The sequence below is a fragment of the Numida meleagris genome, chromosome 12 (assembly GCF_002078875.1).
Source record: "Numida meleagris isolate 19003 breed g44 Domestic line chromosome 12, NumMel1.0, whole genome shotgun sequence".
NCBI lineage: Eukaryota > Metazoa > Chordata > Aves > Galliformes > Numididae > Numida > Numida meleagris.
The window spans coordinates 6,617,542-6,630,867 of record NC_034420.1 but is presented as its reverse complement, the minus strand read 5'-3'; the positions used below and the strand labels follow the sequence as shown (position 1 = coordinate 6,630,867).

General features: G+C 35.2%; 1 protein-coding gene across 1 annotated transcript in view; it reads left to right on the top strand.

The window, feature by feature from the left end:
• The window catches only part of GABRA1 (gamma-aminobutyric acid type A receptor alpha1 subunit), a 41,897-nt gene that overhangs the window by 4,630 nt on the left and 23,941 nt on the right, over positions 1–13,326 (top strand). The window contains exons 3-4 of the mRNA XM_021410888.1: positions 1,678–1,790; positions 10,003–10,070. Coding sequence (XP_021266563.1) covers positions 1,678–1,790; positions 10,003–10,070 — 181 coding nt within the window. The remainder of the gene's footprint in view (positions 1–1,677; positions 1,791–10,002; positions 10,071–13,326) is intronic.

Below are 13,326 nucleotides of genomic sequence, written 5' to 3'. Positions count from 1 at the left end.
TTATTTAGTGGCATATAGGAAAAAGAAAAGAAAAGAATATTAGCATCTGTGACTTAAAATGCCACTGTGGGTATGAAAAATAAATACAAATCAACCTAATCTGTATTAAGTGAAACTGTATGATGTGACTAGGAGAAATGCATAGTATTGTTAGCATTTTTAAAAGGCTGTTTTGAGATTTTTCTTCTTCATTAGGAATGATGATTTATATGCATTAAAATACCCTGAAAACTGTTCTCTACAAGTCACATACTATTGAAATACAACAATGCTGTGAATGTCAGTTCTAAAACTTGTTCAGATATGCAGAGATACTTGTTCAAATCTGAACTGCAAAATAGCTTGGAAGTATTTCCAGAGCATCTATACTCAGAGTATCTCTCCTCATTTCTGTGTTTGATACAAGTGGAGTACACATGTGAGATATACAAGGATGTTTGACTTACAGAAGGATGCGTTGCTTACAGATAATAATTTTGAAGGTACTCTAAGAGGAACAGATTGTTCTGCATATCGGTAATATTCCTTGCAAGACGGCCTTTGCTGGTTAGAGCAGAAGGGACTGGCAGAGCACCGAAAGCCATGTACCACCAGGGCTGTACAGATAACAAGCTGCCCAAAGAGTCATGTTTGTGGCTAGACCTGAGCCTTACAGAAGTTTCTGGTACTGCGCTGCTGATCCAGTTCAGTAGCAAGCATGAGAAAGTGATGTTCTGAAAGGCAGTGTTTTCTATTTCAGTCCTGATGACTACACATGTTTACAATGGAAGTCTTCCCAGCAATGAATGAAAAAATGGTACTGGGCTTGGCTTTAAGACAACTGTAATCTATGATTAAGGGAATTATCTAAGATTGGAAAGGTTTCAGATTTAAGAAAAAAGTCGATTTCTGATGCCTTTTAGAGCAGACAGAAGCCACTAAGCCCAAGGACTTCGTTCTGATTTGTAACGATGGAAGTGAGATTTTGGTAGCTGAGATCAAAGAGCTTAATTCTATCCTTGTTCAAGCAAAATTTCTGGACCTTTGGCTGAGTTAGAGTTATACATTAGGAATCTGCAAGCAAAGCTTTAGAGACATGACAGATTTCCATCCCAAGAGGTGATTCCATTAAACATTTGTAAGGAGAAATTGGAGACATTTCTCTAGATATAGCCGCTATAAGAAACAGGAAATAAAGCACAATTATTTATCGATTTATGATATTATACACTCATATGATTTACTTCTTTAACTCATAAAGACATCTTTGTGGGATTCTTTGGTCTTGTTTAAGATTTATTTTCAGTTCTTAAATATCAGTTCTCAATCACTGTATCTTTCTCAGCATACAATTCCTTCATTATCTTCATTATTAACACGAATGAGCCTTTTACTGAAGAACACATTGGAATATTATAAAGATTACTGAATAATGAGATAAGCGTTGAGGAATTGAAATTATATTTGCTCACCTCACCCTTAAAGGAAAGGCACTAGTTTTCTAAGATTTTACTAAAAATATACAATTTAAAAAGAAAATGTTTAAGTGAAAGAACCCTATAAAGCTCTATTTCACTTCTGGAGGAGATTTTATGAACATATATCAGTATAATCAAGATTAGATGCATTTTGGAATCATTGCTTTGTAAGGTTCCTAGTTGATTGCTGTTTCTCAGTATTAACTGTTCTGTATTTCAGCTATGGACAAACCTCATCGCAAGATGAACTGAAAGACAACACCACAGTATTTACCAGAATATTGGATCGTCTGCTGGACGGGTATGATAACCGCCTGAGACCAGGACTGGGAGGTGTGTTAAAATTTTCAATGTGTTAGAGAAAAAACATTTTAAACACTGTTATTTTTCCAAGATAAACTTGTTTTCATTCAGTATACATAGATAAAATAATGTTGATATGCGAATCTGTTTTTTTCAAAAATGCCGTGCTGTCTTCCACGTACTCAGTTTTCACACATTTATGCTCAGAATAAGAAGAAAGTGGTTGATGATTCTAGACCTCTGAATACTTACTAAAATTTTGAATGCAGGAAGAATAAAAGAAGTGACCTAACAAATGGCAAAAGTTTATGAATCAGACCTAAACAGAACATTCAGACATACAAAAATCCCACTGACTATCTTCATAAGAGGATCTGTTTTAGGGAAGAAAACATAAATCAACCTTAGTCATATAAATGTCTCAGAGAAGTTTATAATATTTTTTTTTCCTATTGGGTATGTCAGGATTTGTTTCTGTAACATTTTGTCTTCTCAAGTTGGTAAAAATGTCTTTCTTCTGCTCACAGGGCTGAATCCATAAAAAGGTATAAAACCACACAGCAATTACATATTTATAAAAATGTTCTTGCAAAGCCTACTCCTCAGCATCCCTGTGTTCCAGTTGACTCTCTGATTTGTTCTTCAGAGATACGATCCCAAAACAGGGTTGTTGTTCAAAAAGGTAGAGATTTTAAAAGTGACTCTTTTCCCCTCCAGCAAAACAAAAACAAATCAACACGCCCACCCTACAAAGTTTACTTCAACTGATTTCATACTAGTTCTCAGCAGAACTGTACTGTAAGAAAAAACAGGGCATTGCATTAAGAATTCTTATGTCATCTGCTGCGGATGAAAGGAAAGATAATTAAAAGTAATCTTATTCTGTGACTCAAGGCTACCATCTTGCAATAGCTCTTGCATTGTGAGCCAGCTTCTTCCATGGTTTGACTTCGCTGACTTAAAGGAATGACTAGAGATAAAATTCTGTTTATAAAGGGTCCATTAAGAAAAACATTTAAAAAAAGGTTGGTCTGCAAATTTTTGTGTGCAGTTTCAGATAATGTAAAACAAAATAAGAATCACTTCTCCACAAGTACTTTTGCTTATTTGCTTGTAAACCTTTGGATTAGTGTAGAAACAAATGCTCCTTAATCTTTGATTAATGCAGCTGTAGAATTCAGTAAGCTACTATATCACAGTAAATAAACACAGCACAGAAGGCAATAAATAAACGAAACTCTGCAAACTGTGTAAAGTCTGGTACATGTCTACAAGAAAAATCTGAGCACATGATGATTTCTTGTGAGTTTTGTAGCTGTTAGGATTTATTTTACAGTTACTAGAAGAATAAAAAAAAGGAGACCCATAGAAGGGAATTTCCATCCTTCTCTGGATTGCAATCCAGAGATTGGTCACAAGGTCAGTGTAGGCCCAGGCCAAGGGGTCTGCACAATTTGCCTTTTACTCAATACAGTATACTTTTATGATGTCAGTACGTCAGAATAAATTTTCTTTCTTCTATTCCTCAGCATAGAGGAATAGAACTAAGTGTACCAAGGCCTTTAAAAAATCCCACATCAGATGAAATTCTGTGCAGTAGATTCATGTTTAAAATGCTGTATTCAAATCACATAAATTGATTTCACAAACTAGAGACACGCATCTATGCCAACTGTTTTTATTGTAATGCCAATTTATTAGGAAGGGTTTACTTGGGAATTTTGAAATTCAGCTCTTCAAAACATTGAGCTAAGAACCTCAAGATGATGTAATTTTGACATATTTGATTTAGATAATTTGGGGGAATATATTCTGAAATGTTCCAAACATAGAAATATCCAGGAAGAAGTGCAAATCAGTGCATCAGTATTGAATGTTTTTTGGAGATGGATGTTCAGCAGTCTTCCGTTATAGCTTGATCCACTGCTGGAAGTTCAGAATGTTTACTCTCTTCTTTTTCTGTGTCTTCTGGGAAGGAGTAAGTGAAGTAAAACAATGCATGGTACGGCTACTTTCTCCTACAGAAAGGGCCAGCTTGCAGAAAGCTCTTTGCTTATCTAAGACCTCTCCTTACGTATGACACGTATACATATTCCAAATATATGGAAAACTGAATTGCGTTCATGAACAGAAACAAGAGAACGAATTTCTGATAAATTCTGAACCACTCTTTCAGTGGAGTCAGTGCTTAATTAATTTTAAATCCTCCCTTTTTTAACCTCTACTTTTGAGGTATCACTTCAAAATGAAAAAGAAAAAATGCATATATTCTTCAGAGAGTAAGGCATTTAATACTATAATTTGTCAGATTACCTAGTAAGACCATACCTGAAATAAAGTGAATAGCTCTGAGCATTTTGCCATTAAACAAAGAACAAATTGCTTCTTCTTAGGAAGAATATAAAGAATATGGATTAGGTGACCCATCGGGAAAAACTGTTGAATATAACTGAATATATTTATTATTTTAAAGAATGGCATTGTGGCTAAAATTAATCTCATTTTTCTTTAAAGGAGAAATACAGCACTTTGTTATGCATTGACAAATTTCCACCTGTTATCAGTAATTATTGATATAAATTGTGTTATTTAGATGTTCACTGCCTCCATATGTGGGCACAGTCATTTAGTCAGACATCACTAGGAAATAGCATGCATTGCATCCATCCATAAACATGGACAAATAACTACATTAACAGTTATTTGAGCTTGGAAAATAGAACTTTGAAAATGAATCTAAAAATGTTCTAAATCACACTAGAGGACACCTATTAACTCTACAAGAGGATAGTCATTTACCAAAAGCAAGATGGAGGGGTTGTGTGGAGTAACGTATTGAAGCTGAAAAAGAGGAAATCATGTTAGACATTAAGGGAAAAAATAAACAGTGAAGTCACTTAGGTAAAAGCTTAATTTTTTGTGTGAACTGTCTGGATCCTAGTACTAGGAGTGAAAAAGATGTTGCTCCCTTTTCAAATGCACAGTGCTGAAAAAAATAAAGAATCAGACAGTAACGTGAAGGAGTCTAATGAGAAGGAAAACTGAAGTCAATGTTTGGTGACCTCTCATAGTAAAATTCTGTATCTATGGTGGGAGTTTAAAAGAACGGAAAAGCAACAAGAAATGATAAAAATAAGTTTTGTGAATAAATGAATATTACATTGACTTTTGTTCTGGGTTGTGTTCGTGTGGGGAGTAGATATGAGTCCTAGGATGCTACCATGGCAGGTTTGGAGGGCCATAGGGCAGAGAGGGCTTGCATAGGGCAAGTTGTTTGCACCTGGTGCTTGAAATTCAATAACATGATAACAGGTATAGCTACAGAATTGTTTTTTAAACTATTGTCTTTGTAGTGTACACATCTCTATAAAACTGAATGATATCAGGTGGTCTGTGACCTCTTAACTTAGAGTAACTGCAAATGCCATTTATCCCTTTGGAGAGGGATTTTGTAGAGTGACAATTGATTAATGTGGAACTAAGAAGAACAAGAGCAGGTTTGATTAGGCAGGTCAGAGAAAATCTCCCTAAATGGAATTTGCTTTTATTGTTGGGTTGAGTGGCCATTAGAGCATCCCAAACAGATTACAAATACTATTTCAGTATTGAACAGAATAATATTTTTATACTGTTATCAGTAAGGGATATTTGTTATTTGTCTTTTGTGATGGATATCAAAACTGAGTGTGACTGTCCCTAAGTGGAATGTTGGTCCATCTTAGGCAATTCATTACTTCCACAAAGTGCTTATATTTAAAATGATGGAGAATAAACTTGACAGTATTACTTTAATTAGGTTTTAAAATTCAGTTTTATGAGAACACTGTCTATAAATATATGATAAACTGACCTTTTGGTGGTTATGGTCCCAACGGAAATTGTTTAATTTGAACTCACATCTAAACTAAACTACTATTTAGAGAAAATACGGTTCTATTCTGAATGTGCAATAAAAATTTAGTTAAACCGTTTTTTTCAATTCTAAATGAAAAGAGAGACCTATACTGATCCTTACTCATAATCCCATAGTGAAGAAGCATCAGATACTACACTTCATTCTATAAGAACCGAAAGGGCTTATTTCCCACTCTATGGGTACCACATTGATGTAAAGATGACTGTAAAAAGACATAGAAGACCTTAAGAAAATAGCTTTGATACAGCAGTAGGGAGGCAGCTTTGAGCTGTTAATTGCTGTGGGGAGAGCTAGCATGGCACGGCATAGCTCTCAGTCATCCCTTCATGGCAGCATGGACTATGGCCGAGCAATGGCAGCTCATTGTTTTCCATTTTGGCCTCTACTTTTGCAAAAGCAACCAGTGCAATTAGTCTGTGAGTAGTTTTTCTTCAGTAGGAGCAGTTTATGCTGTACAGGCATCTAATTCCCTTTCATTCAAAACCACAGGAAGACTCTTCTCCATTTTAATAATTATAGCACATGCTTAAACAAGACATGCAGGAGGAGCAGGTGTAATGTCAAAAATCGGGAAATTAATTTAAAATATCAAAATGAGTAATTCTGATAAGCCTTGTGTTCATATACCAGCAGGTGAGAAAGGAAAATAGTTAATATATAGTTTTCTATGATAAACTAGGGCTTATTTCATGCTGTTAAAATCAATCTATATTCCTTATTTTGTTCTCAACTTGTAATCCAATCACAATTCTAGAAATAATAAGCTCCCTGGGAATTTAAATCAAAACACTTATTGTTTTTACATATTAATTTAGAGAGGTTATCCTAGCATCATTACTAAAACACAGTGGTTGTGAACAGTGACACTAGAATAGTTGACACTGACTGATGCTTTCATAGGCATATCTGGATCAGAATAATTTCCCCCAATATAAACTAGTTTATTGCTGGATTTTGTGTTCTGGTGTCTACATGTTAAACCCAGTTGACATTTAGCTGATCAATAACCATTTGGACCTTACAGTGTTCACTGTTAAACATAATGTAAAGCTAGTTGGTCACTAATAATTTTTTTTTTAATGCAATTACATGATCTACAGATATCCTTATATTACCTATTCCTGGAGAATAGGAGAAAGATGGTATAGTCAAGAGACATGGCTAGCGTCTTCACAATTGATGGATTTATCCTCAGCAGTAAGATCAGCTCCTGGCCTGAGCTTGTTTTGCTCAATGGCTTAGACTTTTCTCTAGTTCTTAGGGACACTGTGAAGGTTTTGAATATAGATCAGGATTTGAAGTTCTTGAAAAAAACCTCAGTGCATTCTGAGTATTTGAAGTGCAGTTTAAGTCTTCCCGTGGTATTCAGATTCTAAACCGATCGTAGCTAACCTTGATTCTAAATATATATCCTAACTGTATGCATACAGTAAACGCATCTTCTGTGCAGGAGTGACTCATAACTTCAGAAGCTCTGAACACAGCACAGTTGAATCATCTATTTTGTAAAATGGTAAACAAAAATTTCAGAACTTCCACATAGATTTGGAGGGGCTAATCTATGTGTTCATACACATTTCCACGTTTTTCTCACTGCTCTTGAAAATGTGATACATATCAAAGGAAAAATTAAATCATCTGATGATGTGCACAGTGGTTTTTTGGGATTTGAGCAGGACTATGATTAGATGGCCTGCAAAAGTCTGATTGGTATAAAGATAACAGTCTTCTGTGATTTCAGAATCAAATTTTTTCTATTATTAATAATGAGTTTTGTGCCACTTAAATTATCTTTGTTGCAAGATAGAAATGAAAAGCACTGTTTTTTCCATTTCCTCAAAATTTTTCCATCTTAATCTGGAAGCCTTTAGTTTCCATTTTGTTTCCCCAAAATTACTTCTTTAAGCTTTAACCTCTACACTATGACCATATGTCTCCTAAATACAAATTTATACTATTAAGAATGAATCCCTTGGGGCTGAAGAGCTTCCAGCATCTTCTGTTTCCTAATGACACTTGTGGGAATGCCTCAGTAGAAAGGAGGTGAAGAAACGGCAAGTCAGAATGAAGGATCTTTTAGAGGGTTGTTTGAGATTCACTTTTCAATATGCAGAAAGCTAATTGATTTCATGATGATACTGAATTCTCAGTCTCAAGAAAAGGTGACAGAGTATCTGTAACTTAAAACGTATACTCAGCAGCATCTTACTGGACCTTGTGAAAACTCCGTTGTCTTTTTCTGCTGGCTGTTTCATATCAGAGCATAGCCATCACCTTCTGAACTTTGTAAAAGTGATGAGCTAAAGGAGAGAACACTCTTCTTCCAAGCCAAGTACTTTTTGGATAACCAAATGCTTCTTCCCGTAATAGAAGATTAAATTCTCACTGTGAACTTCTTTAAGTCCAGAGTCAATTAGATGTCAAAAGAATACTTAAATTTCTCTGAGTCAGTTGAAAAACTTGTAAACAGTGATAAGGTCATGCCTTCATTTCACTGGGCAGCCAAGGAGGAAATTGCACCTATCCAATGGTTTTGTCAGATTCAAAGAACCAAAAAAGCACTATTAAGCAACTCAGCTACATCACAGTACTTTACTGTCTGTAATTACAAATAATACACTAGAAATTTAATCCTTCAATTTTTCCAATGAATTCCACAGATTTCCTACTACCTAATTTTGAACTGATTTTATAACAGAATACAAGTGTCATTCAGTGCATTACAGGAATGATGGTAGGATCGGAACTAATTTTACATTCCGATTACTGCTGTCTTACAATGAGAGGTATTTTGTTGTATATATATTAAAGATTTTTATTAAACTGATTAAACATATATGTTGACAGGTTGTAGAGTTTCTTGAATGCAACTGAAAAAACCTATGTACACTGTAGAACGCTGATTTTCATTAGAATTTTTGGGTAATATAAAAAAATGTATATTGCTGATTACAGGATTCCATATTTCACTTCTCTTTGTGTCGGAACTTGAATTAATCCTGTTTGTTCCCAGATGCAAAAAAAACAAACACCAGTGCCATAAGAAAGCACATCTGAAGTGTTTTCAAATCAGACAATTCTATTAATTATTTTCATTTATTTATTTTACAATATTTAAATAATAATATATAGATGTTAGAGACATAAATGTGTTTCTTAGTCCTATGACAGTGTTTGCTTCACTGCATGACCTTTTCTTACTGCAGATGTACTTTTCTTTTAGCCTCTTTAAAATTATTATTAGCGTCACAAATTTTGAAATTTATTTTATTTGTAAATCATTTGAGAAATGCGTAGCTCCTTCCACATTTGAAATTCCTACCAAAAAGAACCCAACAAAACCTCACACTGGTTTGTACAGTACTTATAGTAAATATTCAGTCTGAGATCACTGTAAGTTCTGAGAGCTGACGGGGTTAGCTCCACTCAGCACTGTTTGGATGTATGCCTTCAGGTGGCGTTACTCCCTGCAACTATATTTAAATCAACAGAGTTATTTTGATACTTGCCATCCTGGGTGAATATTTTCTGATGTGTATCCTAGAAAATACCAGTATGCTCAGAAGTGGCTGGTAGTCTGAGTATAGGGGGCAGGGAGAGGAAGGAGAGAGATGAAGCTTGTGAATTTGTTAAAGGAACTTTAGACAGTGGATCTGCAGAGGCCAAATGTTTGGTTCTTTATGGAAATCAGACAGACATCAAGAAGATGTAGTAGAGGGGTTGAGATTAGGCTTATTTGGAAAAGTTTTAACTTGTCTTTGTTTCTCATAATCAAGCATAATGAAGCTATCTCATGAAAAAAAGCAAAACAAAAACCCCATCTTTACATTTTTATACACCAGATGTATTTTCTCTCTCTCTTTTTTCTACATTTCTGTGTCTCAGTACTAAATACATAATTCATAAGCCTAGGGTTAATTATTAGAGACCTACAGTCAGCTTGCCCAGCAGCACTGGGTACCCAGAAAGATTTTTAAGTACAGTGTAAAATATTTGGCACTGTTTATAATGTCAGACAAGAACCTTTAATAGTCAAACAGTCAAAGAGTGACAGGATTTATACAACTATGTCTGCTGTGCTTCAGCGCGACAAGTCATGTCTCAAAAAGTCCCATGGAAACACGGTAATAAAAAAAAATTGTTGCTGACAATATTCACTGTGAAATTACATTGAGAAGCAATAAATTATAGGACTGTATTGTAGGCCAATTTTAGAATTGCTAATCAAAGCCAATAATTTTTCTATTTATTGTGAGAATTGGTAATGGTTAGATCTAATGAAGACTGCTGATAGACACTCACTGTCCTAATTTCCTGCTTCATCAGAGCGTGTAACTGAAGTGAAGACTGACATCTTCGTCACCAGCTTTGGGCCTGTTTCAGACCATGATATGGTAAGTGATGGCCTATATTTCTAGAGCGTTCATTTTCTCTTGTCTTTTTAATTTGAAGGATGGAAGATCTATGCAATAACTTATTTACTACTTTTAAAGCGGGTTTTTTTAAGCCCTTGATTCCAAAATGCTGTCAGCGTTTATGTGCAGTCATTCCTGTTAGCTGTGACTGCATTTAAGTGCCCTGAAATTAGCATCCTTGATGACTTTAATAATGTATTTTAACAGACCTTATATTTACTACATAATATATTATGAAATGCATTAGGGTTTGGATCAGTACTCTTCTGAGAATGATTGCTCAGGTCCTTGCTGGCACATCACTGATCCAATTTGCTGAGAAAGATCATAATCTTAAAACGCAATTAACACTTGTGCCTACAGTGTGACATCCATACACTCTAACCTGTATTTTTATGTTAAAAGCTACTGATCAATGGGAAGTGAGTTTCCTCGAACTTGGCTGCCGAAAGAGAAGATTAATGAGAGAATTAGAGTCACTTCTTTATGGCATGAATATGAAAATCAAATTGCCAGATAACTGCAGAGGATTCAGAAGTTCAGAAAACTGAATGAAGATGTGGTGATCCCTGGTCTTAAGAGATAAAAAAATGTGTAAAAACATGGATAAAGTACTTCAAATTATGCATATAAATGAGACCTTCACAAGTAGGTTGCTATTGACAGGGAAAGCCTGGTTTGCAATTATTGGTATCTGTTGGACCCTGTGTAAAGATGAATGCTGAAAACATCCTCATTAATTTAAATGGGGGAAAAAAAAGAAAACAATTCAATCTTATAACTGTCTGCATTTAACTGGAGGCATTCAAAAGAAAGAAACAAAACGAATAAATGGAAAAAATATCACAGTAACAGGAGCAAGTTCAATTTATCACTGCAGAATTGTCAGTTGTCTAACTGGAACTGAAAATGTATACCGGTCTTAAACACCAGAACAACAGAGAAAGTTACTTTTTAAAAATAGTTTATTTTCATAAATGAGCTTTATGCAAAGCCACCATTTTCCTGACTGCTTGGATGACACCATTTATAAAACTAGAATCAGATCTATATTTCCAGCTTACACCATCATGTTTACATGAGAAAAAAAAGCTTGGACTATTTCCAGCTTCTGCTGGGAAGCCCTGAAATCAAAGGACAATCCAGGGAATCAGCCACACTGCTGACTTGTCTCCTCAGCACATGTGGAGTACTATGTCTATGTACTATACCATGAAGAAGAATTCAAAAAAATTCAGTGAATGATGAGTCCTGCATTTTTTTGTTCTACGATAATGCTCTGAGATACAATTCCTAAATATTAGTCTAAATTATACATTAAAATGTGAGAATGTTTTAGGATTAAAGATTGCTACTGATATCCACTCTTCGCTCTGGTGATTGGTAGAACAATTTTTGCTTTCCCAGTTATGTCGGGAAATAGATAACCAACCATGAAACTAAATGAAAACTTCAGACACAGTCATGAGACTAACACATACTTAATTTTTAGTTAATAAGCGTTGAATTAAAACTGTAGCAGCCGTAGCTTGTGAGCGCAGTTGTTTGATTCTTTTAGAGATCTGTCTTTTTGGGAGGTAGATACTTAAAATTTCCTGAAAATTAAACTCCTTTAAAGTATCGGACTGGGCACAGATGTTTGGAGGAGGTGAGAATAAAAAGGGTGCTGGATATTTGTTGGTGAAAATACGAGGCAATACTTGCTAGAGTTGCTTGACTAAGCTGTTGTTTGATCTGTTGAGTCAGACTTACTAGGAAGCTCCAGTAAGGAACAGCAAGCTAATAAACAGGCGCTGATACTTTCCTACATACAGACATAGAGTAACCAATGTGCTGTGTTATTTGGGATGATAGCGTGTCTGGACTTCAGTGTGTACTTACAGTTGATAGTTTCAGATGATTTCATTATTGAGTAGAAGATAAAACTAATTTGATGTTCCTGGGAAAACTAATATTTGCATAGGATTTGGGTTTCAGGGATAAAATATTGAAGTCAAAAATAATCTACTTTCAAAATTAGGAATAGGTATAGCTGAAAAAAAAAGAAATTGACCTCAGTATAGCTGCATTATTATAGCATAAGCAATCACTGCCAAAAAACATACAGGCAGGTGTTCACAGATTTTGAAAAGCAAGAGACTACAGAAAAGGATTTAGTGTAAACTCCTACTCACCTCGCATGAAAAGTAAAGTGTGTACAGCCTACTTATGCTAACTCTTCTGCTTAAGGAAATGTGTGAAAATAAGAGAAAAATGTAGAGAGAAAGATCAAATGAAGAGCTAAGAATATAAGTTTATGTTAATTCCATGCACATTTAATGCAAAGCCTTCTGTGCATATTACAACTTGGTTGTCGACACTATCATTTGAGGGCTACCCCAAATTTGCTCCAATGAGCAGACTGACAGTCAGTGTTGACTGGATTATGGGATTTAGTCACAGGGAGGCCTCACAAGCAGCTGTATTGGCATGCCAAGGGGACAAAGCACTGCTGTCTGAGCCTAGACTGATGGCTTGAGGCTGGGAACGAGCTATTCCAGCTGACGCCATATGTTACAAAACTACAGCCACAGTGAGACACCAGCATACCTAGACCATCTGTTTGCAGGAATCCAATGAGGCAGTTATATAGATAGTAGGTTGATATATCAGGCAGTACATGGTGTTCCTACCCACTCTCAAGACACTCTTTTAAGAACAGCATAGACATAACCTGTTTTTCTATAAAGAGAATACCTTCGCTCCATCTTAAACCTGGAAATAAAGTTAAACAGGAGAAAAACACTTTTGGAAATGAAAACATCTCATCTTGGAAGAACTTCACAGATTTTGAGGCATGATCTCTCAGATGGTGGATTGAACTAATGAGCAGATAACTGTTTATTCTCACGCAACTGTCATTTTAGTGAAATTTTTATATATTTATATTGTCTGGAATAAGAAGCATTTTAAAATAACTTTGTTCATAAAAAAACCCACAAACCTACAACAAAGTTTTTCCAGTAAGCATTCATTCCCACTGCTTCTATACTGTATGCTCTTTGGGAAATAATTTCTTTCTTTGTACGTTCCTGTACACATCATTTAGTACAATACAGACCATGGTGTGGTCTACCTTGTATAAACGATTTCCAGGGAGAGAGAACAGATAAGTAGATTAAAGAATGTACAAAGTACTAAAGATTTCCTGCCTGAATTTCACATTTAGGACAAAGTATTATAAATATTCAGTACC